The 27,561-nt window shown below is 41.1% G+C and overlaps 1 protein-coding gene and 1 long non-coding RNA gene across 3 annotated transcripts; one reads left to right on the top strand and one right to left on the bottom strand.

Moving 5' to 3' along the window:
• Positions 1-805: 805 nt before the first annotated feature.
• Positions 806-27,415, top strand: LOC308696215 (nucleolar protein 12-like). 2 transcript variants are annotated; one of them, XM_081374694.1, is made up of 4 exons: positions 806-1,946; positions 3,031-3,096; positions 24,335-24,720; positions 24,987-27,415. In XM_081374694.1, the coding sequence occupies exons 3-4, from the start codon at positions 24,497-24,499 to the stop codon at positions 25,186-25,188; spliced, it is 426 nt and encodes a 141-aa protein (XP_081230820.1). In that variant the 5' UTR covers positions 806-1,946; positions 3,031-3,096; positions 24,335-24,496; the 3' UTR covers positions 25,189-27,415. The 2 variants fall into 2 exon arrangements, with proteins under 2 accessions (XP_081230820.1, XP_081230819.1); XM_081374693.1 differs by adding an exon at positions 17,069-17,257 and having other exon boundaries at positions 806-3,096.
• On the bottom strand, positions 3,091-7,581 carry LOC308696328. The gene is made up of 3 exons (XR_014030810.1): positions 6,483-7,581; positions 5,334-5,399; positions 3,091-5,147 (listed from the first exon to the last, which is right to left on the bottom strand). It is a non-coding gene; the product is annotated as an uncharacterized lncRNA (long non-coding RNA).
• Positions 27,416-27,561: the final 146 nt, after the last annotated feature.

The raw sequence follows: 27,561 nt of genomic DNA, 5'->3' as shown, positions 1-27,561 counted from the left end.
AGTAATACAGTACAGTCTCTTCTCAACTACTGCCAGTCTCCTCCTGACAGCTTGAGAGTGAATTAAGAAGATAATAGATGACAGACTCGTGCACATATTCATCATTTCTGTGATGTGAAGCTCCAGTATTATGTGATGATGATGTTGTGTATATGTGGCATTATGTGTTGAACTGAACTAACAGACGTGATCCACAGATCCAGCTGATCCAGCATCAGAAACTGGAGTCAGTGTGACTGCTGGATCATTATACAGAGGTACGACACGTTCATTTATACTGACAGCTTTATAACATTAAACTATCAGTCAGTCTGTAAATGCTTCATCAATAACTGTTGATAGTTGAATACCCTTGACTTCAGTCATGTACAGTTTCTCTTCTTCCTCTCATGTTTCCTGCAGTGATTGTGAGTATTGTTGGGATGGCAGTGTTTGCTGCTCCTACTGTGATTCTTCTTCAGGCAGGGCTTATATGCTCCTAACGGACACTGCACTAGTGATATAAAACGCACACACACAGGTCTGTTAACTTAAACAATACTTTTAAGGTAGTCTAATATTTTTTATATTTTTCTGACTAACAAATTACTGACACAGTAAAGGGTAAATTTAAATAAAGAAAAACGAAATTTAAATACAGAAAAAATTAAATTTAAATAAAGAAAATACGAAATTTAAATAAAGAAAAACGAAATTTAAATAAAGAAAAAACGAAATTTAAATAAAGAAAAAAAGGAAATTTAAATAAAGAAAATTTCAATTTAAATAAAAAAAAAAGAAATTATGTTAAATTAAAAATGAGATTAATTTAGATTGATAATAACGGGTAAAAAGGCTAATACATTTTGTTTCTATTATTCTATTTTCCACAATGTCAAAGCAACGCAGCTTAACCCAAAACACAAGCTCAGGCATGCGCTTCTGTCCATATAAACTCTGCTGTTCTGCGCTCTAGCCAGAGAACACTCCGGTTGCTGGAACACTTTTAGGCGTCGGTTCTATTTCTAGCATGCACGCGTTTTCCGCGTGGCTCGAGCCGCGCCTGAGACGTGTGTCTCACGCAGGAAATGTACAAACTCCAACCTGTTAACATGGGAGCCAAAATAAAAACGGACATGCCACGCAGCTGAGACGCTCACGCCACGCAGCCAGTGTGTAGCCGGCCTTATTCAAGCGCGAACTGTTTCGCGGGGGATCCCAGGTGTGCAAAAAAACAAACAAACAAACAAACAAACAAACAAAAATATTCGACTGTCAAATTTTCAAATTGAATACCACCCCACCGAACGAATATTCAAATATTCGAGTATTCGAGTCCAGCCCTAGAAAACACTTGAACGAGTTGCTTTCAACCAAGTATCATCTTTCCTGTCTCAGAATAACCAGCTGGATGTCAACCAATCTGGCTTCAAGAAAGGGCATTCAACCGAGACGGCATTACTGTCGGCCACAGAAGCCCTGCAGACCGCCAAAGCTGCTTCCAAATCTTCAGTCCTCATTCTCCTGGATCTGTCTGCTGCCTTCGACACTGTGAATCATTAGATCATTCTGTCCACCCTCTCATCTCTGGGCATCACAGGAACTTCACTCCACTGGTTTGAGTCCTATCTCACAGGTAGATCCTTCAGGGTCGCATGGAGAGGCGAGGTATCCAGAGCACATCAGCTGACCACAGGGGTTCCCCAGGGTTCAGTGCTGGGACCCCTCCTCTTCTCCATCTACACCACATCACTGGGACACATCATACAGGCTCATGGTTTCTCTTGCTATTGCTATGCTGATGACACACAGCTCTTTCTCACATTTTAACCAGATGATAAGCCACAAAATCACTCTCCAGAACATTCTCATTCATGGTTCCTTGCTGGTGGAATGATCTCCCACCCTCATCCGGAATGCAGAATCCCTGACAACATTCAAAAGACAGCTGAAAACTCATCTCTTCCGTGAGCAAAATAATGATTTTCTTTTCCTTTAATCCTCCCTTGTCTGACTTATGCTACTCTGAGCAGTGCCTGAACTTTGTATTTTGAGCACTTGTGTTGTTTTTGCCTCTTCATGATGACTCGCTTGCTGTATTCCTCATTTGTAAGTCGCTTTGGACAAAGGCATTGTCACGGGATGCACACAAAAAGAGTAAGATCCATGTGCAGTTTAATGGGGTAATCCGTAATCATAAACCAGCCAGGCAAAGGGTAAGGATGGCTGACGCGAAACAGTCGTTCCGAAGCTTTGCGAGATCCCGAAGCGCAGATGTGTCGAAACACTGATCCGAAGCGTGATTCGAAACACCCATGTCACGTGACTATGACCAAACGAAGCCTCGAAGTGTTTCACTAAGTGTTTCATCAGGTGTGGTCCGCCGAATCAGCGTTTGATTGGAACGGTCGGGAACAGACCACACAATCGCACATCTGTATAAAAGTGAAAAAAAAAAAAACGCATTTTGACCTTGTGGGTTTTTGTGAGAGGAGTTTGACTTTGAGATAGCGAATTTTTGGCGATATAGTGACATAGTGCGATTTGATTAGTTATAGGCAATTTAGGCTTACATTTAAATTTACACAACACATTGACTGATAGGCTAGAGACAGACAGAGTATACATATAGTGACACATTAATAGATACATAATATAAATATATAGACAGCTAGATTAATAGATAGATACATATATAGATAGATTACAGATACATATATAAATACATATATTATAGATAGATACATATATAGATAGATTATAGATACATATATAAATACATATATTATAGATAGATAAATATCTAGATACATAGATTATAGATACATATCTAGATACATAGATAGATTCATATAGATAGATAGATTTGGATAAATAGATAAAATGGAGGCTCCCCAGAAGAGATGTCGTACATTTGTGGTGTGGGAGCATTTCCATTTAGAAACCCCAAATAAAGTGAGATGTGTGTATTGTGATCGGTATCTAGCCTACTGCAACAATACATCATCCATGATGCGCCATTTGAGGAGCACTCATCCTGCCATTTTGCAGGTGCAGAGGATGGCATTCCCCCTGTACCTAGGCCTGCTACTGACACTGTTGGGCCATCTATGCAAGGTATGCATTGTTTGAAATATAATTATAATTGAAATATAATTGCAACCTTTTGGTTGGTTTTGTTTACATCAACGATGCGTATTTGCCCAGAACTCATGATCCACTAACTTACTGGAAAGAGAGAGCAGTAATCTTTCCACATTTGTATGTCCTAGCTAAAAATATCTTTGTATGCCAGCAACAAGTGTTCCTTGTGAGAGGATTTTTTCAAAGGCTGGAGAAATTATCTGTAAAAAAAGAAGTAGGCTAAGTCCTTCCACAGCAGAGAAATTAATATTTTTTATTAAAGATCTCTAAAAAAGTGAGACATTGTGGCTTGATTTCTTTTATTAATATTCATTTTTCATGACCAAAATAACATTATGCACAGTGAGGAGCCTATAGGTTACAAGCTTCACGTATTAGAAAATTATAATAATAAAAAAACAACACATTTCTTTAATGGCTCGTCAAGGTTGTTTCAGATCAACACCTGCAAGTGACCACTAGGTGTCACCGTTGAGACGGGTGTCGGATTGATTCGAAGCCTCGAAACAATATGGCACATTTGGTTCAACTGTTTCATTGCTTCACGAGGCCTCGATCTGGCCATCACTAGCAAAGGGTCAAAATCCATACAAAGACAGTCCAAAAACAAGAAACAAAACAGGAATGGAACTCAGAAGTGCAATCTGACATCAAACAAGGACTCCATGACAATAACTGAAACAGACAGGGTATAAATAGCCAGATACAAACAATGTGAGTGGGAACAGCTGTGTGCAATGATCAGTGATGAGTTCAGACAAAGGATTATGGGAAATGCAGTTCATGATGTGGTGGTGACGGTATGGGGAAGAGACCTCTAGTGGACACTCAGGGTACACCAACCAGACACTGTGACAGGCATCTGCTAAATGACTAAATGTAATTGTTTGGCTCGCCTTGTCCAAACCACAAACTACAGAGCATCCACGGCAGGGACAGATCAGGATTCAATAGGGCAATGACTCAGATCAGATGACATAGGAAATAGAAAAAAAAGCAAGAAAAACAAAAAAACCCACCTTGCAGAAACAAAGCCAAAAATAATCATTATTCAGCTGTTCAATAAACTGTTTAAATTAAATAAATTGTCAGTTTCATCACTTTTGATTTGGCCTTAATCCAGATAGTTTCATTCTTCTTTCATGTGTATTTCTAACTTTTCCCGTTCGTCTCGATCTTTCTTTCCGTCGTCTTCTATTACCCTTAAAGCGTGACTTCTGAGGATATTTTTCTCTAAAATAATCTATTTTTAACTTTATGTAACATTGCCTCCTAAAAGAATGACATGTGACAGGTGAGCTGGAGTTGAGCCGAGCTTCCGCTCTGCCAAATATCTCCCGGGGGAGAGGTTCTCCTTATATAGTCACTCATCTTACTATTGAGTCAGAGGAGGAAAAGAGCTCTTTTGTTGAGGCACAGAATGTTTTATGTTTATTGCTACAGAACACATCGGTTTCAATACAACACTTAAACAAACATTCTCGAGGTTCTCCGCTGGCTGCCGAGGGAACTCTGAGCGAGAACACACTCTCTTTGTTGCTGGTCCTCCTTCGTTCACAGACCGCGCTCTTTTCCTCCTGGCACAAACATCAGGAATGCTGCATCTTTATGTATCTGTAAGTCCACTGAAGCGAGTTGTAGTTGAGAACCCGTGTGCAGTTTTATTTAGATCCAACATATGAACAAATACAAGATAAACAAAGACCCGACTTGACTTGAAACTTGAAACAAACATGAACATGACCATAACAAACTCAGTTGAGAAGCCGCTTCAATAACCGAGAGCAGGGTCGTCTCAGTTTAGTGGCGCTTCTGAAGCCAGACTGGTTGTTGTCCAGGAGGATGTTCTGTGTGAGAAATGTAGATAGTTGGTCGAAAACGACTCGTTCAAGTGTTTTAGCAAAGTGGTCCAGAAGTTCAGGGAGGCGGAAGTTAAATCAGTGGTGCTTGAGAAATACATCCCAGATCTTCCAGAGCATTTGTAGTGTTGATAAAGGAGTCTGGATCTGATATATTTCTCAAGGCTGGAGAGAGTAAAGCAGAATGTTATAATCCATGTGTAGAAACTCCCTGAAGACAGTTAATATCTGCTTTACAGACGCTCATGTGCAAATGCAGGTTTCTTTTGCCAAGCTGATGCTAATAATTACTTTACAATACTAATTCTAATTACTAATTTCAATTATAATTATATTTCAAACAATGCATACCTTGCATAGATGGCCCAACAGTGTCAGTAGCAGGCCTAGGTACAGGGGGAATGCCATCCTCTGCACCTGCAAAATGGCAGGATGAGTGCTCCTCAAATGGCGCATCATGGATGATGTATTGTTGCAGTAGGCTAGATACCGATCACAATACACACATCTCACTTTATTTGGGGTTTCTAAATGGAAATGCTCCCACACCACAAATGTACGGCATCTCTTCTGGGGAGCCTCCATTTTATCTATTTATCCAAATCTATCTATCTATATGAATCTATCTATGTATCTAGATATGTATCTATAATCTATGTATCTAGATATTTATCTATCTATAATATATGTATTTATATATGTATCTATAATCTATCTATATATGTATCTATCTATAATATATGTATTTATATATGTATCTGTAATCTATCTATATATGTATCTATCTATTAATCTAGCTGTCTATATATTTATATTATGTATCTATTAATGTGTCACTATATGTATACTCTGTCTGTCTCTAGCCTATCAGTCAATGTGTTGTGTAAATTTAAATGTAAGCCTAAATTGCCTATAACTAATCAAATCGCACTATGTCACTATATCGCCAAAAATTCGCTATCTCAAAGTCAAACTCCTCTCACAAAAACCCACGAGGTCAAAATGCGTTTTTTTTTTTTCACTTTTATACAGATGTGCGATTGTGTGGTCTGTTCCCGACCGTTCCAATCAAACGCTGATTCGGCGGACCACACCTGATGAAACACTTAGTGAAACACTTCGAGGCTTCGTTTGGTCATAGTCACGTGACATGGGTGTTTCGAATCACGCTTCGGATCAGTGTTTCGACACATCTGCGCTTCGGGATCTCGCAAAGCTTCGGAACGACTGTTTCGCGTCAGCCATCCTTACCCTTTGCCTGGCTGGTTTATGATTACGGATTACCCCATTAAACTGCACATGGATCTTACTCTTTTTGTGTGCATCCCGTGACAATGCCTTTGTCCAAAGCGACTTACAAATGAGGAATACAGCAAGCGAGTCATCATGAAGAGGCAAAAACAACACAAGTGCTCAAAATACAAAGTTCAGGCACTGCTCAGAGTAGCATATTTCAGACAAGGGAGGATTAAAGGAAAAGAAAATCATTATTTTGCTCACGGAAGAGATGAGTTTTCAGCTGTCTTTTGAATGTTGTCAGGGATTCTGCATTCTGGATGAGGGTGGGAGATCATTCCACCAGCAAGGAACCATGAATGAGAATGTTCTGGAGAGTGATTTTGTGGCTTATCATCTGGTTAAAATGTGAGAAAGAGCTGTGTGTCATCAGCATAGCAATAGCAAGAGAAACCATGAGCCTGTATGATATGTCTCAGTGATGAGGTGTAGATGGAGAAGAGGAGGGGTCCCAGCACTGAACCCTGGGGAACCCCTGTGGTCAGCTGATGTGCTCTGGATACCTCGCCTCTCCATGCGACCCTGAAGGATCTACCTGTGAGATAGGACTCAAACCAGTGGAGAGGAGTACCTGTGATGCCCAGAGATGAGAGGGTGGACAGAATGATCTAATGATTCACAGTGTCGAAGGCAGCAGATCCAGGAGAATGAGGACTGAAGATTTGGAAGCAGCTTTGGCGGTCTGCAGGGCTTCTGTGACCGACAGTAATGCAGTCTCGGTTGAATGCCCTTTCTTGAAGCCAGATTGGTTGACATCCAGCTGGTTATTCTGAGACAGGAAAGATGATACTTGGTTGAAAGCAACTCGTTCAAGTGTTTTCTAGGGCTGGACTCGAATACTCGAATATTTGAATATTCGTTCGGTGGGGTGGTATTCAATTTGAAAATTTGACAGTCGAATATTTTTGTTTGTTTGTTTGTTTGTTTGTTTTTTTGCACACCTGGGATCCCCCGCGAAACAGTTCGCGCTTGAATAAGGCCGGCTACACACTGGCTGCGTGGCGTGAGCGTCTCAGCTGCGTGGCATGTCCGTTTTTATTTTGGCTCCCATGTTAACAGGTTGGAGTTTGTACATTTCCTGCGTGAGACACACGTCTCAGGCGCGGCTCGAGCCACGCGGAAAACGCGTGCATGCTAGAAATAGAACCGACGCCTAAAAGTGTTCCAGCAACCGGAGTGTTCTCTGGCTAGAGCGCAGAACAGCAGAGTTTATATGGACAGAAGCGCATGCCTGAGCTTGTGTTTTGGGTTAAGCTGCGTTGCTTTGACATTGTGGAAAATAGAATAATAGAAACAAAATGTATTAGCCTTTTTACCCGTTATTATCAATCTAAATTAATCTCGTTTTTAATTTAACATAATTTCGTTTTTCTTTATTTAAATTGAAATTTTCTTTATTTAAATTTCCTTTTTTTCTTTATTTAAATTTCGTTTTTTCTTTATTTAAATTTCGTTTTTCTTTATTTAAATTTCGTCTTTTCTTTATTTAAATTTCATTTTTTCTGTATTTAAATTTCGTTTTTCTTTATTTAAATTTACCCTTTACTGTGTCAGTAATTTGTTAGTCAGAAAAATATAAAAAATATTAGACTACCTTAAAAGTATTGTTTAAGTTAACAGACCTGTGTGTGTGCGTTTTATATCACTAGTGCAGTGTCCGTTAGGAGCATATAAGCCCTGCCCGCGTGTGGTGCGCCGCTTCCCGCTCGTTCTGTAGTTTACTAAAAGTTTATTAATTCTGAATGTGTCGCGTCTCGCATGTCCATCTATATTGCACCAAATATGACACTGCATTCCCTGTGAAGTCGATTGGATGAACGGTTCTCGAAATAATGAAAATGCAAACAGACATACAGACACATAGAGATTCCTGCCTTTATTAGAGAGAAGGATATGTTCAGCACCCTCTCTCCGAAGCTTTGAATATTCGATGTTCATTACGACCGAAGCTTCGAAGCTCAAAAAACGGTATTCGGACCAGATAGTGTTTTTGCTATGAATGGTAGGAGAGAGACAGGTCTGTAACTCTCTGAGTGATGTGTTTAATGTGTTTTTTTTAAGCAGTGGAGTAACCCGAGCCTGCTTGAATGCTGTAGGGAAAGTGCCAGTATGGAGTGCTGAGTTGATGTGTGTGAGTGCTGGTAGAAGTGTGGGAGAGACGGCTTGTAGAAGGTGTGAGGGGACGGGGTCTAGAGGGCAGGTGGTAGGATGACTGGAGATTAGGCCCAAACTCGAGGCACGATGCGTCCACTGAAAGAGCAGATCAGACAGATCGCCAACTCTCTGGACCGATGCCAGAACCAGCAGAAGGGCCGTCTTTAAATTCATCAACTGGGTTCAGAGATGATCACGGCTCTATTGTGGTCAAACTGTGAGTTCTCGCACTCAGCAGTAACATGTTTCCAGACCTCAACAGTGAGATCACAGCTATGAAAACACTACGGAAATCATGTAATGTCACACTAAGAGCACAGCCCACTGACACCTCGCTGTAAAGAGAAATCTATTTATTATAAAAATTCTCATCATCTGGCAATGGAATTTTGCCAAATATTCCTTTCTTAAAATTAAACTGAACTAAAATAATCATTAATGGAACCCAAAATATATATTTTTTACAGTTCCCATCCCTGATCATTATCTCCTTTGTTTCTGCAAAACGGACTGCATTCTCATAATTACTGCAAGCTGACAGGTAATTAGCAGCTTAAGAGAATAGAGGATTTAATGAGAATGATCTAAAAGAGTAAAACTGTCCTCATTTTCTAGCCTGCACTGTGTTTCACAAACAACAGTCTATTTTAGCCCATTATGGCCCATGTCGGAAGTCACTTTTAGGAATTGAATGGCTTAGATCAGAACTATTTCACAATGACAGTATGTATGAAGCCAGAGTCAAAATTAATCTCTGATAGTTTTGTCTGTTTTCTCACCTGAACTCTTGACAGTGTGTGTGTCTGTGGTCTTGACTTTTATTTTATTTTCAATTGCTATTCGATTTTCACCATTTTATTTGAGTAAACTACTTAAAGTTTCTATTTCACTTACAAGACTTAGTGGTTATTTTAGTCTGTTCATAAGCACACCAATATTGAGATAAGGGTTTATTGAAATAAAGTTAATAACATTCAGAGGCTACTTAGAGAGATCTAATAATAAACTAACCCAGGACCCCTCCCGCTTAAATCTAAGGGAGAGGGCGCTACATGTGTGTATGTTAAAGTATCATGAACCATATAATACACATGTTGGCGCTGTCATACTCCTGATAATCTGATTGTGTAAATCATGCTAGAGTTGATATTTATTGACACTATACCACAGTTAAGAGTCTTTACATGTGTGTGAAACATGTCTGAGAAGTGCATATTGTGAACCGCACTGGCTCAACACACATCAAGTCAAGTCAAGTCAAGTTTATTTATATAGCGCTTTTCACAACACAGGTTGTATCAAAGCAGCTTCACAGTAATAAATTAGAACAATACATCAATGTTTGTTTCTAGTGGAACGTCTACGTTCGGTAATGCTGATCAATAGTATCGTTGATTGATTAATTAAATTAAATATCCCCAAATATCCCCAACTGAGCAAGCCAAAGGCAACAGTGGCAAGGAACCGAAAAACTCCATCAGGTGACCTAATGGAGAAAAAAAAAAACCTTGGGAGAACCCGGGCTCAGTCGGGGGCCAGTTCTCCTCTGGCGTTTATGAACTAGAGGTCGGATTTAACTGTAGGATTAAAAGTATTATATGAATGCCTGGCTGAAGAGATGCGTCTTTAATCTAGTTTTAAACTGGGAGAGCGAGTCTGAGCAACGAACAGTATCCGGAAGACTATTCCAGAGTTTTGGTGCTAAATGTGAAAATGCTCTCCCTCCTTTGGTGGACCTAGATATCCTAGGTATGACCAAAAGCCTCGAATTTAGTGACCTTAAAGAGCGCGATGGATTATAGGGCGATAGAAGATCCGTTAAATAGACTGGAGCTAAGCCGTTTAGGGCTTTATAAGTCAGTAGCAATACCTTGTAATTAATACGGGACTTTATAGGTAACCAATGTAGGGATGATAAAATCGGTGTTATATGATCATATTTTCTTGATCTAGTTAGAACTCTAGCGGCGGCATTTTGGACTAACTGTAGCTTGTTTATTGAGGATGCAGGACAACCGGCTAATAACGCATTACAGTAATCTAGTCTCGAGGTCATGAATGCATTAACTTTTCTGCGTCAGAAACTGATAGCATATTACGTAGCTTAGCAATGTTTCTAAGGTGGAAAAAGGCTGTTCTTGTAACATATGAAATATGATTTTCAAAAGACAGGTTGCAGTCTAATATAACACCCAGGTCTTTTACTGTAGAGGATGAAGTAACAGGACATCCTACTATGTTAAAGTTGTATTGTGAGAGGTTTTGTGGGTGTTTTTTTGAACCGATAAGTAGTACCTCTGTCTTGTCTGGATTTAATAAAAGAAAATTATGCGTCATCCAATCTTTTATATCTTTAACACACTCTGTCAATTTGGATAATTTAGCATTTTCATCTGGCCGTGATGAAATATAGATTTGAGTGTCATCAGCATAACAATGGAAACTAATTCCATGTTTCCTTATAATATTTCCAAGTGGTAGCATATATATTGAGAATAATAGAGGGCCTAACACAGATCCCTGCGGCACTCCATAGTTTACTGGAGTTATGATAGATTTTTCTCCATTTAAATAAACAAAATGGTAGCGGTCAGATAAATACGATCTAAACCAGCTTAGTGCTTGTCCTTGAACACCAGTATAATTTTGTAGTCGATCTAAGAGTATTGTATGATCTATAGTATCGAACGCAGCACTAAGATCAAGTAAAACTAATATTGAGATACAGCCTTGGTCAGAAGCTAAAAGTAAATCATTTGTGATTTTAACGAGCGCAGTTTCAGTGCTATGATGCGGCCTGAATCCAGACTGAAACTTTTCATAGGTGTCATTTTCTTGTAAGAAAGAGCCCAGTTGAGCGGACACAACTTTTTCTAGTATTTTAGACATAAAAGGTAGATTTGAAATGGGTCTATAATTTACTAGATTATTCGGATCTAATTGTGGTTTCTTAATGAGAGGTTTTATAACTGCCAGTTTAAATGTTTTTGGAACATAACCTAAAGATAAAGACGAGTTAATAATATTGAGGAGAGGCTCTTCCACTACAGGTAACACTTCTTTCAATAGTTTAGTTGGTATGGGATCTAATAAACATGTTGTTGTTTTAGATGAAGTGATAAGTTTATTTAACTCTTTTTGTTCTATAGTTGTAAAGCATTGTAATTGTTCTTGCGGGGTGATAATTGAGGCTGAATTATAAGGCGCGATTGAGGATTGAACGTTTACAATTGTGGTTCTGATGTTTTCTATTTTCTCAGTGAAGAACTTCATGAAATCATTACTACTAAACTGTAATGGAATATTTTGTTCAGGAGACATCTGTTTATTTGTTAGTCTCGCCACGGTGTTAAATAAGAACTTAGGATTGTTATGGTTGTTTTCTATTAGTTTGCGTAGATGCTCAGCCCTGGCCGCTTTTAGGGCCTTTTTATAACGTGACATACTGTCTTTCCATGCGATTCTAAAGACCTCTAAGTTGGTTTGTTTCCATTTACGCTCTAAATTACGGGTTTCTCTCTTTAGAACACGCGTAGTATTGTTGTACCATGGTGCTTTACTTTTCTCTCTGACCTTTTTTAATCTAATGGGCGCAACAATATCCAATGATCCAGAGAGAATGGTGCTCATAGTGCTAGTTAATTCCTCAAGTTCATCTGTTTGTTTGGGTTCACTGAGCAGCTGAGACAGATCCGATAAGCTGTTTGAAAAAATATCTATGGTGGATGGAAGGATTGTTCTGCCTAATCGATAACGCGGCGCAGCATGATATATTACAGGAGTACGTAATATGCAAGTTACCATGTAATGGTCAGTGACATCGTCACTTTGTGGAATGATATCTATATCGGTTGGATCGGTTCCATGTGATATAATTAAATCGAGTGTATGATTAAATCGATGAGTCGGTCCGGTAATGTTTTGCTTGACCCCAAAGGAGTTTAATAAATCTGTAAACGCAGCCCCTAACGCATCATTTTGATTATCTACATGGATATTAAAGTCTCCAACAATTAATGCTTTATCGAAGTTAACTAATAGGTCTGAGAGAAAATCTGCAAACTCTTTTAGGAAATCAGCGTAAGGCCCAGGCGGTCTATATACGGTAGCCAAGGCTAGAGTTAATAGGGATGTTTTTTGAACATCTAACAGCGTAACATTTAGTACAAGTACTTCAAATGAAATAAACTTATAACCCGTTTTCTGAGTAACATTGAGAAAATCTCTATAGATTGTTGCAACACCGCCGCCACGACCATTCAGACGGGGCTCGTGCTTATAGGAGTATCCTGCTGGAGTAGACTCATTTAAACCAAAATAATCATTTGGTTTAAGCCAGGTTTCAGTAAGGCAAAGTACATCGAAGCTATTATCTGTGACTATTTCATTTACAATAACTGCCTTAGGTGTGAGTGATCTAATGTTTAGAAGACCTAGCTTTAAAAATTGTTTTTGATTACCAATAGCAACATTTTCTGGTTTAATAACAATTAGATTTTTTCTAGATCCTGCAGTAGATTTATGATTTGATCTCACTAAACGAGGAATAGACACAGTTTCTATGCAATGTTCTACACTATTTATATCAGTTAAATTGGTGCAGCAGAGACTATGATTTGGACTTTTGTTTACTAGTCAAAAGGTATTTAACATTTTGGAGATGTTATCTGACAGAAGATCCGATCCGAATCTGCTTGGGTGTAAGCCATCAGCACGGTAAAGCCTAGGACGCTCCCAAAACAGATTCCAATTATTTACAAAGAGAAGTTTCTGCTCATTGCACCATGATATTAACCATTCATTAAGCGCAAATAATCTACTAAACTTTTCATGACCTAGTCGATACGTGGGAAGCGGTCCTGACACAATAATCGTTATATCAGGCGATGTGCTGCGTACCGTATCGATCAGATTCCTGAACTCTTTCTTCAAAACCTCCGTTTGGCGCAGTCTGATGTCGGCCCCTCCCACGTGCAGGACAACGGTTCCGACGCGCTCGTTCAGAATCTCGGGAACGTGAGCAGCGATTTCAGAAACACGAGCACCAGGAAAGCAGTGACTATGCACCTTACTTTTATTTAACGTAACGTGTACGTGTAGAACGATGGAATCGCCGATGATCACAGCATCGCGTTCTGTTTCGCGAAGAGGGGAGAAGCGGTTTTGTGTGGATATCTCGAAAACCGGGAGGGTCGGAGAGAGTTTTCTTGGTCTAGACCTGACTCGCGACTTCCGCTGCGGAAAAATCCAGGCTTCGTGATGGCATGTTGGAGCCGGAGTGAACGAGACCATGGCTGATCGCGACCTCGACGTTCGGGACCGATGTTGAGGAACGCACGGAGTAGACGAGGTCGGAGTCAGCGGGTTAGTAACATTAATCTCTGATTTGTGTGCCTCGGCACGTGATGTTTCGAGAGCCAAACGCCGGTCTATCAGCTCGGCTTTTCTTACTAAAAGGTCGTGGATCTGTTTCTCAACAGCTTCCAGCTCAGACTGCACCACGTGCAGCTCAAATGTGTCCTCACCTGCACCAAAAGGTAGACTACTTACATTTGATATATTCGCCATTTTAACAGATGGACAGTAAGTTAAGTTAGCAACGACGCTACCAGTGGTGCTATCAATATTAATACTAATTTATGGCTTAAGTCTTGGATATAATCCGTCTTTTCAGTGGTACGGGTGTAGAGTAGACGCACGATAGGCGAAAAAATGTTTGTTTGTAACTTAAATGAGTGCGGAGAAGACGCGTTCAGCCGTGATCCACGGACGTAACCTATAAGAGTATCCAGCGTTGGATCACAAGGCTTGAGACGCGTCTGCTCAACAATCCGCGTTATAACTATGAGGTGAGGAAAAGTAGAAAATGTTCGTTGTAAGTGAGTTTAAAGAGAAATCAAGAATTATAAATCAATCGATGGAGCTCCAAAGACAACAACGCGCTCAGACGCGACGCATGCGCATTCGAAACAGGTAAGTAAATGCTTGCTCTTTAGGTTTGACATCTACTCTGAACACAAGGATATTCTTTTGCACACGAGAACATTGCTGTTAGTTTCACTTTCTTATTTTAGCAGTTTCCTGCATGCCGTTAAATTCTAGAAATAAAATCATTACATTATTAGTGAAAAAATTGTTTTGTTACTTAAAAGTTATCCACTATCCATGACTCCTGAATTATAAAACAGTTTTTAAAGTATTTTAAAAGTAATTATTAGCATCAGTTCCAGTTTGGTCAAACAGAAAGTATATGCACACACTACATGAGCGTCTCTAAAGAAGAGATTAATCTGTCTCAGGGAGTGTTTCTACACATGGATTATAATGTGCTGTTTCCTCTGAGGAACAAAGATCAGATCCAGACTTCTTTATCAACGCTACAGATGTTCTGGGAGATAGATCTGGGATGTATTACTCAAGCACCACTGATTTAACTTTCGCCTCCCTGAACTTCTGGACCACTGTCTCAATGGTGTTATTAACAGCCCGGAAGACTTTTATTCCTCCTTGAGCCCCAAAAGGTTAACCCACAGATGCCACTCAATGGACTTCAGGAGGTCTGTGGAGTGCCGGAGCTCCAGGACTGCATCTGGAGACACTCCCTCGCCTTGATAAGGTCCTTCATTTAGTCGGCTTGCAACATCGCCTTGGTGTGCAACAGGAATCTCCTCCAGCCGGGCCCACTGCCACGCATGCCTGGCAAGGAATCACTCCTCTAATCTATCTGGAGGAGATTCCTCTTTTCCACCGGCCATGGCAAGGGTCATCATGTCCAACTCCTGGAGAGAGGGAGGAGACAGGCTTACATAAAACATCTGTCTCATCTCTCCTCAGAGATAGACCGGGCCAAAAACATGCTCTCTGCCGGATCGGACGGGCCTGCCGATGCTTCTGGTTTGGGCATGAGGAGCTAGTGGCTGAGTTTTGATAAAGGCAGAGATCCGAATCAAACTCCTCCGCCAGCTCCACCTATGAGCCTCATAAACAAAGCAGTGGGACTGGACCGCTATGTGCAAATGCTTTGCTCCCATCCCTCTTAAAGAGAGCCAGGCGGGAGCGGAGCTTCTTCACTGTGAATCGATCGCATTGAGTACAGCCAGACCCTCGAGAGTTAACCCAGCGTGCTTTGCTCCAAAACAGATCAGATTCAATGACGTGATGCACTTTTTAACCCAACCAGCCATCTGTGTGACACTTTTACAGACAAACAGCTTTCTGAAGACAAAAGAGCTGATGATGTTTTACAGCCTATCAGGGCACCTGTGATGTCATCTGACTGCTGTAGCCAATCAGAAATCTAATTTCTTCTTTCTTTCACTGCTCGCCTAACAGACATTTCTTGCTGGATGAAGGACCTTCAACTAAACCTTGCTGAGGCAGAACTGCTCATGGTGTTGGCCAACCCAACACTTCATCACAACTTCTCCATTCAGCTATTGATGATCAGTTGAACTTCACAGACCACAGTGCTAGAACTGCAGATTAGCCTTATACAACATTAGGAGGATCAGGCCCTTCCTATCGGAGCTTCACAACTCCTTGCCCAAGAGCTTGTTCTCTCCTGACTGGACTATTGTAATGCTCTCTCCTTCCAGCATCACTGTCAAACCTCTGCAACTGATCCAGATGCTGCAGCAAGAGTGTGTTTATCGAGCCGAAGAGACGCACGTCACTCCTCTCCTCATAAACCTGCATTGGTTTCCAACAGCCGCTCACACCAGATTCAAGGCCCTGATGTTTTCCTACAGAACAACCACTGGCTCTGCTCCTCTACACCTAAACTCACTACTCCAGACCGATGTGTCTCCAGAAGCTTGTGTTCTGCAAGTGAACGTTGTCTTGTGGTGCATCATCTCAAAGAGACACAGAATCACTTTCACAGACCTTCACCTGGACTGATCCTGCTGGAGGAACGACCTGCCGAACTCAACCTGAGCTGATGAGGCTTTAGCCATCTTCAAGAAACGGCTGAAAACGCATATATTTCATCAACACTCGACCCATTAATACTCACACTTACTATTCTATATTACGATACATTACGAGCTCATGAAGGGGAACAAACATCTCAGGAAAGGAGACGTATTAAACACAACTGCAGAGGTTTATTAAAAAAATTATAGCAATCATTCAAAATGAAAAAAGATGCTAAAAACAGGAATGAACAGACAAGATCCAAGAATCCTCAAATCAGCTCCATCACACAGAACAGAGAGAGATTATACAGTCTGAGTCTGTCCATTACTGTATTAATATTATATTTAAAGCAGTTTACATGTGAAGCGCAAGAGAATGACTGTCAACACTGTAGGCAAATATATCCTTAAAATCCATATAAATGAAAATAAATCTGGCTTTTTATATGTAAAAAAACACATTTTAATCTAAACTTGATTATGTCACTATAAGTGCTCAGAGTTCCTTCTCTGTTTTCTGAGAAGAAGAAAATAAAACAATGAACAATCCTCTGTAAGTTTCTGCTATTGTAAATATTGCTGCAGATTGGCTCTAAACTCATCAGTATTTTATTCTAATATTGTCGGCATCTCTATTTCCTCTGGGTGCTTCGAGTCCTTCCTCCCTGCAAAATAAAAGCATTGACTGACCTCTCGTATGTGTTTTTATCATGATTGCAGATTGTTCCAGATCAGATGAGTGTGAATCATCAGATTGTGTGCGGCTCAAAACTCACCAGCTCTTCTTGCACAGATGATCTGAAGAAGAATCACAGTAGGAGCAGCAAACACTGCCATCCCAACAATACTCACAATCACTGCAGGAAACATGAGAGGAAGAAGAGAAACTGTACATGACTGAAGTCAAGGGTATTCAACTATCAACAGTTATTGATGAAGCATTTACAGACTGACTGATAGTTTAATGTTATAAAGCTGTCAGTATAAATGAACGTGTCGTACCTCTGTATAATGATCCAGCAGTCACACTGACTCCAGTTTCTGATGCTGGATCAGCTGGATCTGTGGATCACGTCTGTTAGTTCAGTTCAACACATAATGCCACATATAGCCACATATACACATCATCATCATCACATAATACTGGAGCTTCACATCACAGAAATGATGAATATGTGCACGAGTCTGTCATCTATTATCTTCTTACTTCACTCTCAAGCTGTCAGGAGGAGAATGACTATCGCCATTCACCAAAAATAAATCTATTTATACAGTGATCATGTGATCATGAACCTTGTGTAGGAGCTGCTGCTGTAGTTCGGCTTGATGTCGTCTCAGAGTTTGAGCTTCTGACTGGAATCAGTGTTGGTGAAGCGACTGGAGCTGCAGAAGATGAATGTTCAGACGCATCACCTGTAGGGGTGGGGAAAAATCGATTCTTAGATGCATCGCGATGCGGACGTGGACGATTCTGAATCGATTCGAAAATGTCAAAACTCGATTTTCAAATTTTTTGAATTTTTTGATATATATATTAATAATAATGTAATATTGACGGAACGCAAAAGACGGAACTCTGAAGCGCGGAAGTGCAGTGCCTGGACCGTCTGTGGCGTGCACATAACAGACGCAATGATGGCTGAGCGCAAAATTCAAACACCTTCCTCGTTAAAAGCTGACGTGTGGAAATATTTTGGCTTCTATGAAGTTGAAGGGGGAAAGGAGGTAGACAAGAGCCACACTATTTGTAAGCTTTGTAGAATAAAACTAAAATACTAAAACACAACAAATATGAGAAGCCATATGACACGTTTCCACCCAGAGGAGGAAAAACCCTCGGCTGTACCGGTCGTTGCTGCCAAACAGAGGACCATCAAGCAAACTATATTGTCGAAGCTTCCACCCGGCTTGGAAAGGGCAAAGCGCATTGTACAATCAATCACAACTTTTATTGCCAAGGATATTCAGGCATTGAGAACCAGGGCTTTCGCGCTATTTTGCACACTTCGGAGCCGAGATACAACGTCCCATCTCAGAGATATTTACAGACACAGCGATCCCCACACTCTACAACAAGGCCAAAACCGAAGTCATGGAATCACTGAAGAACGCGGGTACGATAGCTGTAACATGTGATGCGTGGACATCCATTGCCACAGAATCTTACCGTAACTGCACATTTTATTAAAGGTGAGTGGCAGCTAGCGTCTCATGTGCTCCAGACAAGAGCAGTGAATGAGAGCCACACGGGTGCAAATATGGCTGAGCTGTTAAAGAATGTAGCAGAGGAATGGAAGATCACTACAACAGATTTAGTTTTAGTTACTGATAATGCATCCAACATGGCTGTTGCTGCTGAAATGTGTAATTTCCTGCACATGAAGTGCTATGCCCACACGCTAAACCTGGCCTCTCAGCGGGCGCTCAAGTTGCCCACTGTGTCAAGGCTACTAGGCAGGGTGAGACGCATTACTACGCATTTTCACCGCAGTACCACTGCAAAACACCAGCTTGAAGAGAAGCAGATTCTACTTGGTCTGCCGAAACACAAGCTGAAAACAGATGTGAGTACCAGGTGGAATAGTGCGTATGAGATGATTGACAGGTTTCTGGAGCAACAGCCTGCAGTCTCTGCTGCCTTACTGTCTCCTCAGGTAAGGAGAGGAGAGTCTGACATCTGCACTCTCACTGAAGCAGACATCTCAAATGCAGAGGATATTATCAAGGCCCTAAAGCCAATGAATGATGCAACTATTCTCATGTCAGAGGAGAGCAGCTCCACCATCTGTTTGATTGCTCCTTTGCAAGCTCAACTCATCCAGGACACGAAGGACAGTTTTGGAGAGTCATCAATGGTCTGGGAGATAAAGCAAGCCATCAGTGGGGACCTCAGCAAGAGATACAAAAGCGAGCAAGAGAGAAACACTCTTTTCACAGCTTCTGCTCTGGACCCGCGATTCAAGGGCCTGCCTTTTCTTTCTGAGGAGGAGAGAGGGGAGATGTATGAGTCTCTTTTTTAACCCTAACCCTAACCCTAACCCTAATTCTAATTTTGTTTTATCCTTCCCTGACCATGTGACTTTAACCCAAATGAGAGACGTTCAAACTGACCAATCAGATAATTACATCTTCCCCCACCACACTAAAGGTGTGAGAGTTCATCGACCCCGAAGTACACTTGATCACTATCAGCCCCTCTGTTCCTTTAGTTCTACCAGAAAGACTCGGGAGATAAACTGATATAACAAGCGTATATTTATTAACAGCCCAGCAAGCATAAATTTATAAAGTTGTTTGGCGTAGGTCCCATCCTTAGCGCGCAATGCGAAGGTAGTGGAAGCTGCATATCCTGCCTGAAGACAAAGGCAGGGGCACAGCCGACCCCCTGGAGGTAAAGGAAGGAACCATCTTGGTGGTGGTGGGAAGGATGGAGGTAATTGGCAGTGTCAGCATCTGCAAACTCAGACAAATGTTAGTACCAATCTTTTATACTGCGAGTGTTAGCACATGATTGGTTAGAAGTGAGGTAATACATGATGCGCTGATTGAGTCTGCCTGGCAGAACTTACGCTAAGGCTTTCATGAACTACAAATTATGGTAGAAAGAAGGGGTGGAAAACAGTACCACTAAAACCTAACCCAAACCACTCAAAACCAGGACCAGACCCCTCCAAAACCACTAAAACCTAACCCAAACCACCCAAAACCACTCAAAACCAGGACCAGACCCCTCCAAAACCACTATAACCTAACCACTCAAAACCAGGATCAGACCCCTCCAAAACCACTAAAACCTAACCCAACCACCCAAAACCAGGACCAGACCCCTCCAAAACCACTAAAACCTAAACCAAACCACTCAAAACCAGACCCCTCCAAAACCACTAAAACCTAACCCAAACCACCCAAAACCAGGACCAGACCCCTCCAAAACCACTAAAACCTAACCCAAACCACCCAAAACCACTCAAAACCAGGATCAGACCCCTCCAAAACCACTAAAACCTAACCCAAACCACCCAAAACCAGGACCAGACCCCTCCAAAACCACTAAAACCTAACCCAAACCACCCAAAACCACTCAAAACCAGGATCAGACCCCTCCAAAACCACTAAAACCTAACCCAAACCACCCAAAGCCACTCAAAACCAGGACCAGACCCCTCCAAAACCACTAAAACCTAACCCAAACCACCCAAAGCCACTCAAAACCAGGATCAGACCACTCCAAAACCACTAAAACCTAACCCAAACCACCCAAAACCAGGACCAGACCCCTCCAAAACCACTAAAACCTAACCCAAACCACCCAAAGCCACTCAAAACCAGGACCAGACCCCTCCAAAACCACTAAAACCTAACCCAAAACCACTCAAAACCAGGACCAGACCCCTCCAAAACCACTAAAACCTAACCACCCAAAACCAGGACCAGACCCCTCCAAAACCACTAAAACCTAACCCAAACCACTCAAAACCAGGACCAGACCCCTCCAAAACCACTAAAACCTAACCTAAACCACTCAAAACCAGGACCAGATCCCTCCAAAACCACTAAAACCTAACCCAAACCACTCAAAACCAGGACCGGACCCCTCCAAAACCACTAAAACCTAACCCAACACCACTCAAAGCCAGGACCAGACCCCATCTTGTCCGGAGACACTTGCTCGGCGGAGACCATCTTGTCCTGAGACACTGGTTCGGCGGCGACGGCGGCCATCTTGTCCGGACACTGGCTCGACGGCGGCCATCTTGTCTGGAGACACTGGATCGGCAGAAGTGACGTGAACAGTCTCTGTATCGGCAGAAGTGAAGTGAACAGTCTCTGGATCGGCAGAAGTGACGTGAACAGTCTCTGGATCGGCAGAAGTGACGTGAACAGTCTCTGTATCGGCAGAAGTGAAGTGAACAGTCTCTGGATCGGCAGAAGTGACGTGAACAGTCTCTGGATCGGCAGAAGTGACGTAAACAGTCTCTGGATCGGAAGAAGTGACGTGAACAGTCTCTGGATCGGTAGACGTGACAGCAATGGTCTCTGGAAACGCCCCCTCAGCAGTAGAGGGCTCGGGGAATTCTGCTAAGACGTAACGAGAGTCTGGGGAATCAGTTGAGGTGTAGCAGAACTCTGGTTCAACGGGTGTGAGAAGTTCATGGGAACCCTCATCCACAGGGCCCACAGAAAAGGATGAGCCGCTTATCCTCAGGGCGAATTCTATATATTGACATAGTCCATTGAGGGGTGTTGTCAGGCATGAGATAATTTAACATGTCCTCAAGCCCATATCGGAAACTATCCTTTAAGACTGCATCGTCCAAGTCTACCCCATGGCAGAGCTCACAAAATTCTTCAACATATTCCTCTATAGATCGGTTACCTTGGCTGAGGCGGAAGAGACTGATTAGTGGGTCCATGGTGGGTCTCGGTTCTTTCTCGGCTGCTGGATCTGAAGCGGCGAAGTATTCTGTTATGAATTGGAAGACTCAGTAGGATCCATTTGCAGCTTTTAATGAAGGAACGTCAAAACAGGCAAGGGTCAGGCAACAGCAAAACAGGGTGATCAGAGAACAGACACAGAGAAAAGTCAGGTCACAGGCAGAAGTTCAGGGCAGGCAGCAAGAGACAATAATCCAAGATCAATCCAAGTCGAGACAGGCAGCAAACAGACAGAAACGAGATCAATCCAAGGTCAATAAACAGATCAGTAGAATAGGGGAAACCGCTCAGTGATTACAGTCCGTGGCAATGCAATACTTCGCAGTGATCCTCTGTTTGAGTGTGGTTTATATGGAGTGTCTGAATGAGATGCAGGTGAGTCGCAATCAGTCCCAGGTATGAAGCATTATGGGAATGGTAGTTTTGTGAAGTGATCAGTCTGGTGTGTAGTGCCCTCTGATGACTCTCAGAGGCACTCCAGCTGGTGATCGTTACAGCAACGGTCTGTTATACTTCGCTGCGGTCTGTTATCAAGAATTAACAGACCGCATTCTAGATTGGAATTCAACCAAGCCATGTAATAAATATATTTATTACATGGCTTGGTTGAATTCCAATGTAGAATGCGGTCTGTTAATTCTTGATAACAGACCGCTGCGAAGTATAACAAACCGTTGCCATGAAAAACAGCGCGTTGCTATGGACGCGGAACGGACTATTTTCTTTAGCGGAAGCAATACAATCTTTTTTAAATCAATAAACTCCTTTTTAAATAAATAATTTGTGTCAAATTATTTATTTATTTTGTTGGTAGCCATGTAATAAGCGGGATAATGTATAGTGAGCCGGTTGTTATAGTGAATAACAACCCCTTCAGGCTGATTCAAGATCCCTCCGCTTCGCGTCGGGATCCCGTTCAGCCTATCGGGGTTGTTATTCACTATAACAACCGGCTCACTATACATTATCCCTTACATAATTTACCATATATATATACATATATATATATATATATATATATATATATATAGTCTATATAATCGTGAACACAATGAAGGGGTGAAATGGGCTGTGATGCATGGGGCACCAGGAAAAATCTTGCCTAGGGCAGCAAATTGGTCAGGGCCAGCCCTGTGATGAAGAATTATCTTCATATTAAGAGTCTGTCAGTGATTTGAACAGCTCTCTGATAAAGACTAATAGTTTATTCTGGAGAGTTTTATGTTCCCTTTCAGTCAAGAACGTCGACTGAATGGGATCACGCTAGGGAGCCTATCTTCTTCGAGCATGCTTGGGAGTGATTTCACTCCATGTCCCAGCGGTACAACCAAGGTGTCATTGGAAAACACTCATAGAGACCTTTCCAATGACACCAATTACGAGTCGGTTCGACTTTACTAGACCGAGATCATTTTTGGATACACAAATATATTAGGTCCCATAGCTCCGCCCCCAAAGCTCAGAACGACATAAATATGGTGTCTTCTTAAAGGCCTCACCAAGACGTTTCTATTAACGCCTCCCATGATTCAATGAGAACTTCTAATTAGGAGATACGACCACTTCCGGTTAAGAAATAGAGTGTCAATATCTCATGATATCAATATCTCAATATCTTCAAACCATTCAAAACCAGGACCAGACACCTCCAAAACCACTAAAACCTAGAATTTCAGGGTCCTACAACATTCCGTCTCCTTACGGACGCGTGACCCTTTTTTGACCTTTTGACCCCTGTCAGCTTATGACATTTTTGAATGAAGCCTCATTAGTTTTAAACACTAAAATGTGTATTAACCCGCCTCTACTGTACTAAGCACACTCAACTGGACACGTTCCACTCATTCTAAAGTGATTTCAGTGGTTAATAAAATATTTACATGAATTAAAAATATATAATAAAGTAAACTACTTATCATGGCTTAATCAATGGAAAATCACAAATTGTAATATTATAAAATAAAAGGGCAAAATTCTAAATGTTATAAATGCATGAATGTTATATTTATATATATTTAAAAAATATATATATTCATAAGAGTTTACAACATGTATGATAAATAAATGTTGCTTGCCCACTAGAGGGAGACACAGGATAAGGATGGAAACTATGAATGGAAATAATCGCATTGATCTAGTAAACTAGTTATCATGATTTAGTAACATTAACCAATGGAAAATCACAAATTGTAATATTATAAAATAAAAGTACACATTTCTAAAAATTTCAAATGTTATAAATGCATGAATGTTATATTTATATATATTTTATAATTCTATGTTATTTTCATAAGTGTTTAAAACACGTATAATAAATAAATGTTGCTTGCCCACTAGAGGGAGACACAACATAAGGATGGAAACTATGAATGGCATTAATCACATTGATCTAGTTCATTTTTAAAACTTATGGTGTACTGACAGAATTGTTTTATACAATTAGTGTACATAGAATCTGTGAAATGCTTATGGATTATTAAATGTTATAACTGTTGTTATTTATTATAACTTATTATAAATGTTGTAAACACTGATGTATTTTTCACACAGGTAAAGGATTCACACAGGTAAAGTAATCAACAGGTTTATTTGCAGAAGTGTGTGATCGCAGCGATGGAAGCAGGAGAGTAACTGATGAATACAGTGTTCAGGATAGATGTCTGTTCTGAAATGGAGATCGAGGCAATGACTGAAGACGGATGAAGGAAGCAGATGACTGAAGACAAGCATGCAGGTGACGAGCTGGAGGACGTGATCACGGCCACGACGGAGAGCGTTCAGTACGATCATCCCAACCACACCGTCACCGTGACGACCATCAGCGACCTCAACCTATCAGCAGGCAGAATGCTGGATCCGCCGAGAGAAGAGCAGGACGGCGAGGAGAAGACGACAGCCCTGCCCAAGGTCGCCGGAAACCCTCTGCTGTCCAAGAAGTATGATCACTGTCATCATTCTCTAACACACACACACACACACACACACACACACACACACACACACGGCGAGGAGAAGACGACAGCCCTGCCCAAGGTCGCCGGAAACCCTCTGCTGTCCAAGAAGTATGATCACTGTCATCATTCACTAACACACACACACACACACACACACACAAACAAACACCAGAAGGGGGTTCAGATCGTGTTGTAAAGCTCTTTGAATGAGTCAGTGATTCAGATTTGTCGTGTGTGTGATTCTGCAGGATCCAGAGCCTCACGGCGTCACTCAACAGCCTCACTAAACAGAAGAGCAGCAAGCGAAGGTCCAAAAAGGAAATGAGGCGCAGAAACCGCCAGAGCGACAGGAAGTCGTCATCAGCGCAAGACAACAAGCTCCGCCAGGGCAGAAGCACCAAAGCTCAGAGACGCAGACAGACGGGCCGGAACGAGCGGCACCAGGACTGAGGAGCGGCAGACCCGTGGAGCGACTGATGCGACACACTCATGAACTCTCGCCACTCTGTGTGTGTGTGTGTTTTTACATGTTGATGCTTTAAAGGTGCCATGTGTAAAAATTGAGGTAAAAATGTCCAAAAAATGAGCTACACGCATCAAAAGAATGAGAAGAAATAAGGGCGATGATGTCATCAAAAAAATGACAAATTATAGTGCTGCAGAGATATCAACCTGAATTAGCATTAGCATTACTAGCCACGGCCCGACAGGTGTCGTAATACCAGTTTCGGCCATGGGAGGCGGTATGCGGGCAACATAACCACCAGTCAAACATGCAATACACGAATAACTCGCACGGCTTGTGGCCGTACTTGAACCTGATGTCAATCGTGTGGAAAGTAGCCTACTGCCCACTACTACATTCAAATAAAATCTGATAAACAAAGGAACAGAACCAGAGTAAACATTGGCACTGCTTTCCATCGCTGGAGACAACTATGGACATGAAAGAAATGAGGTTCGACTCCGAACTTGCAACATTTCTTTTGGATTGGTAAGTAAGATGCTGTTAGTATTTCGTTAGAAGTTTGTTTTATATGTTTGTGTAGTTTTTTCGGGAAGTTATAACATAGAAATGTATCGAAGGCTGTTCGATAAACGTAGCCTATATATAACGTTCATAAATACAGTATTGTAATATAGTACACATATATAGCACAATCTCTATTGCTCTTTTTTTCTTGCCAACTATATGACATATATTATGTTTATTAAATGGCTTTCCTGAGGTAAATCTGACATAATTGTTCTCCAACTGTGTTATTGATCTCTTCACGCTGATAAAAAACACTGATTGGTCGATATTATGTATAAGGAATACATTTTGGTAAGTTGTACTCTATCTTTCAACAGTGTTCGTGGTTTTTTTACTATTAGTAGAGATGATCTGTTCACGTGCGCTAGGGATCTGTCGTGTAACATTTACAAGCGCCAAAACGGTATTTATTGTTTGAATTGCGTAATAAAATTTACAGAATCTGAGAGCTGAGATTTTTTTATATCATAACTAACCTGCTCTGTCTATTCTGTCGGTATCCGTGTCCTCTTTGCTTCGCGATTTTTCTGTGCGTGAAGAAAAGTGATGTGTGGGGTGAGAGTGTGAAAAGTGTCAATTGCGTGTGTCTCATGGTGAATGCGTGAGAGTTGGAAGCTCTGAGTTCCGTTGGCACTAGCTTGGTCAACATCAGCGAATGCTGTCTGTCAAATTAATGTAATTCAAACTAACAAAAAAAATGTAATATGAACAAAACGAATATGAACATATTCACTGGTAAAGGTGAAGGGGAGTAGCTTGAAGATGTCATATTCATACTCTAGAGTAGAGCAACTCACTTTCTGGAGGTATACTGCCCTCATCTGGTATGGAATGTGGAGTATGAATTAATTTTTTTTGACACATGGCACCTTTAAACGGACATTAAAAAAAGAAACCTTTCATGCTACAGTGTCAAACTCTTATTCCCACATTACGCAAGTTTACAACCATAACCATAACTGTAATAACTATAATAACTGTAAAAATACAGTTATAACTATAATACTGTAATAACTATAACAGCTGTAACGATAACTATGTAATAACCATGATGATAACAGTATCGATAATGATAACTGTATCAATAACTATATAATAACTGATGATAACAATAACTATAATAACTAACGATACATGTAACTGTAACGATAACTAATGATAACTGTATAATAACTACTGATAACTGTAACGGTAACAGTAAAGGTCCTTTCACACTTTTGACACACGAATAATTCGCGCAATAGTTTTATTTTTGTTTTTTGCTTTTGCGGCGACAGAAAAGGCTTCAGCCGATCACAAACTACAAGCACAACGATTTGAAAGACGATGTGTGGCGTAGCATTGCCAAGCAACTCTGTTATCTCGACTGTGAGTGTGTTGTGTGATAGTGTTAGTCGTTGTATAGTCCTGTGCTGTGTAGGCTAGCAGGCTAAACTACATCTGGGATAGAAAGCTAACACTATTATCGTCAAAGATAGAGACAGAGACCGTGTTTACTGTGAACATGTAACGAAATGTAGTGAGACTATTTAGGGCTGCTTTTAGTAGGCTATACATCAGGGGTCGGCAATAGGCGGCCCGCGGGCCAAAACTGGCCCGCCAGCAATATTTTCTGGCCCGCCGGATTATATTGGAAGTCCGTTTTTTTTTTTTTTTTTTTTCTCAGCCTATTTTTATTTTACAATAACGGTTTACAAATAGACCCCGCGTATTATTCGTTTAATCGCTTTTTTTTTTTTTTCATTAAAACCAAAAATAAATAAATGAAAAACGACTTGTTTTTCCAT

The sequence above is a fragment of the Scardinius erythrophthalmus genome (assembly GCF_964197995.2).
Source record: "Scardinius erythrophthalmus genome assembly, chromosome: 1".
NCBI lineage: Eukaryota > Metazoa > Chordata > Actinopteri > Cypriniformes > Leuciscidae > Scardinius > Scardinius erythrophthalmus.
Note: the sequence above shows the minus strand (reverse complement) of the source record. Positions and strands in the feature narration are given on the sequence as shown.

Coding starts and splice junctions, on each gene's coding strand:
- LOC308696215 (XM_081374694.1), top strand. CDS start 24,497: ATGACTGAAGACAAGCATGCAGGTGACGAGCTGGAGGACGTGATCACG. Junction 24,721..24,986: donor AACCCTCTGCTGTCCAAGAA/GTATGATCACTG, acceptor GTGATTCTGCAG/GATCCAGAGCCTCACGGCGT.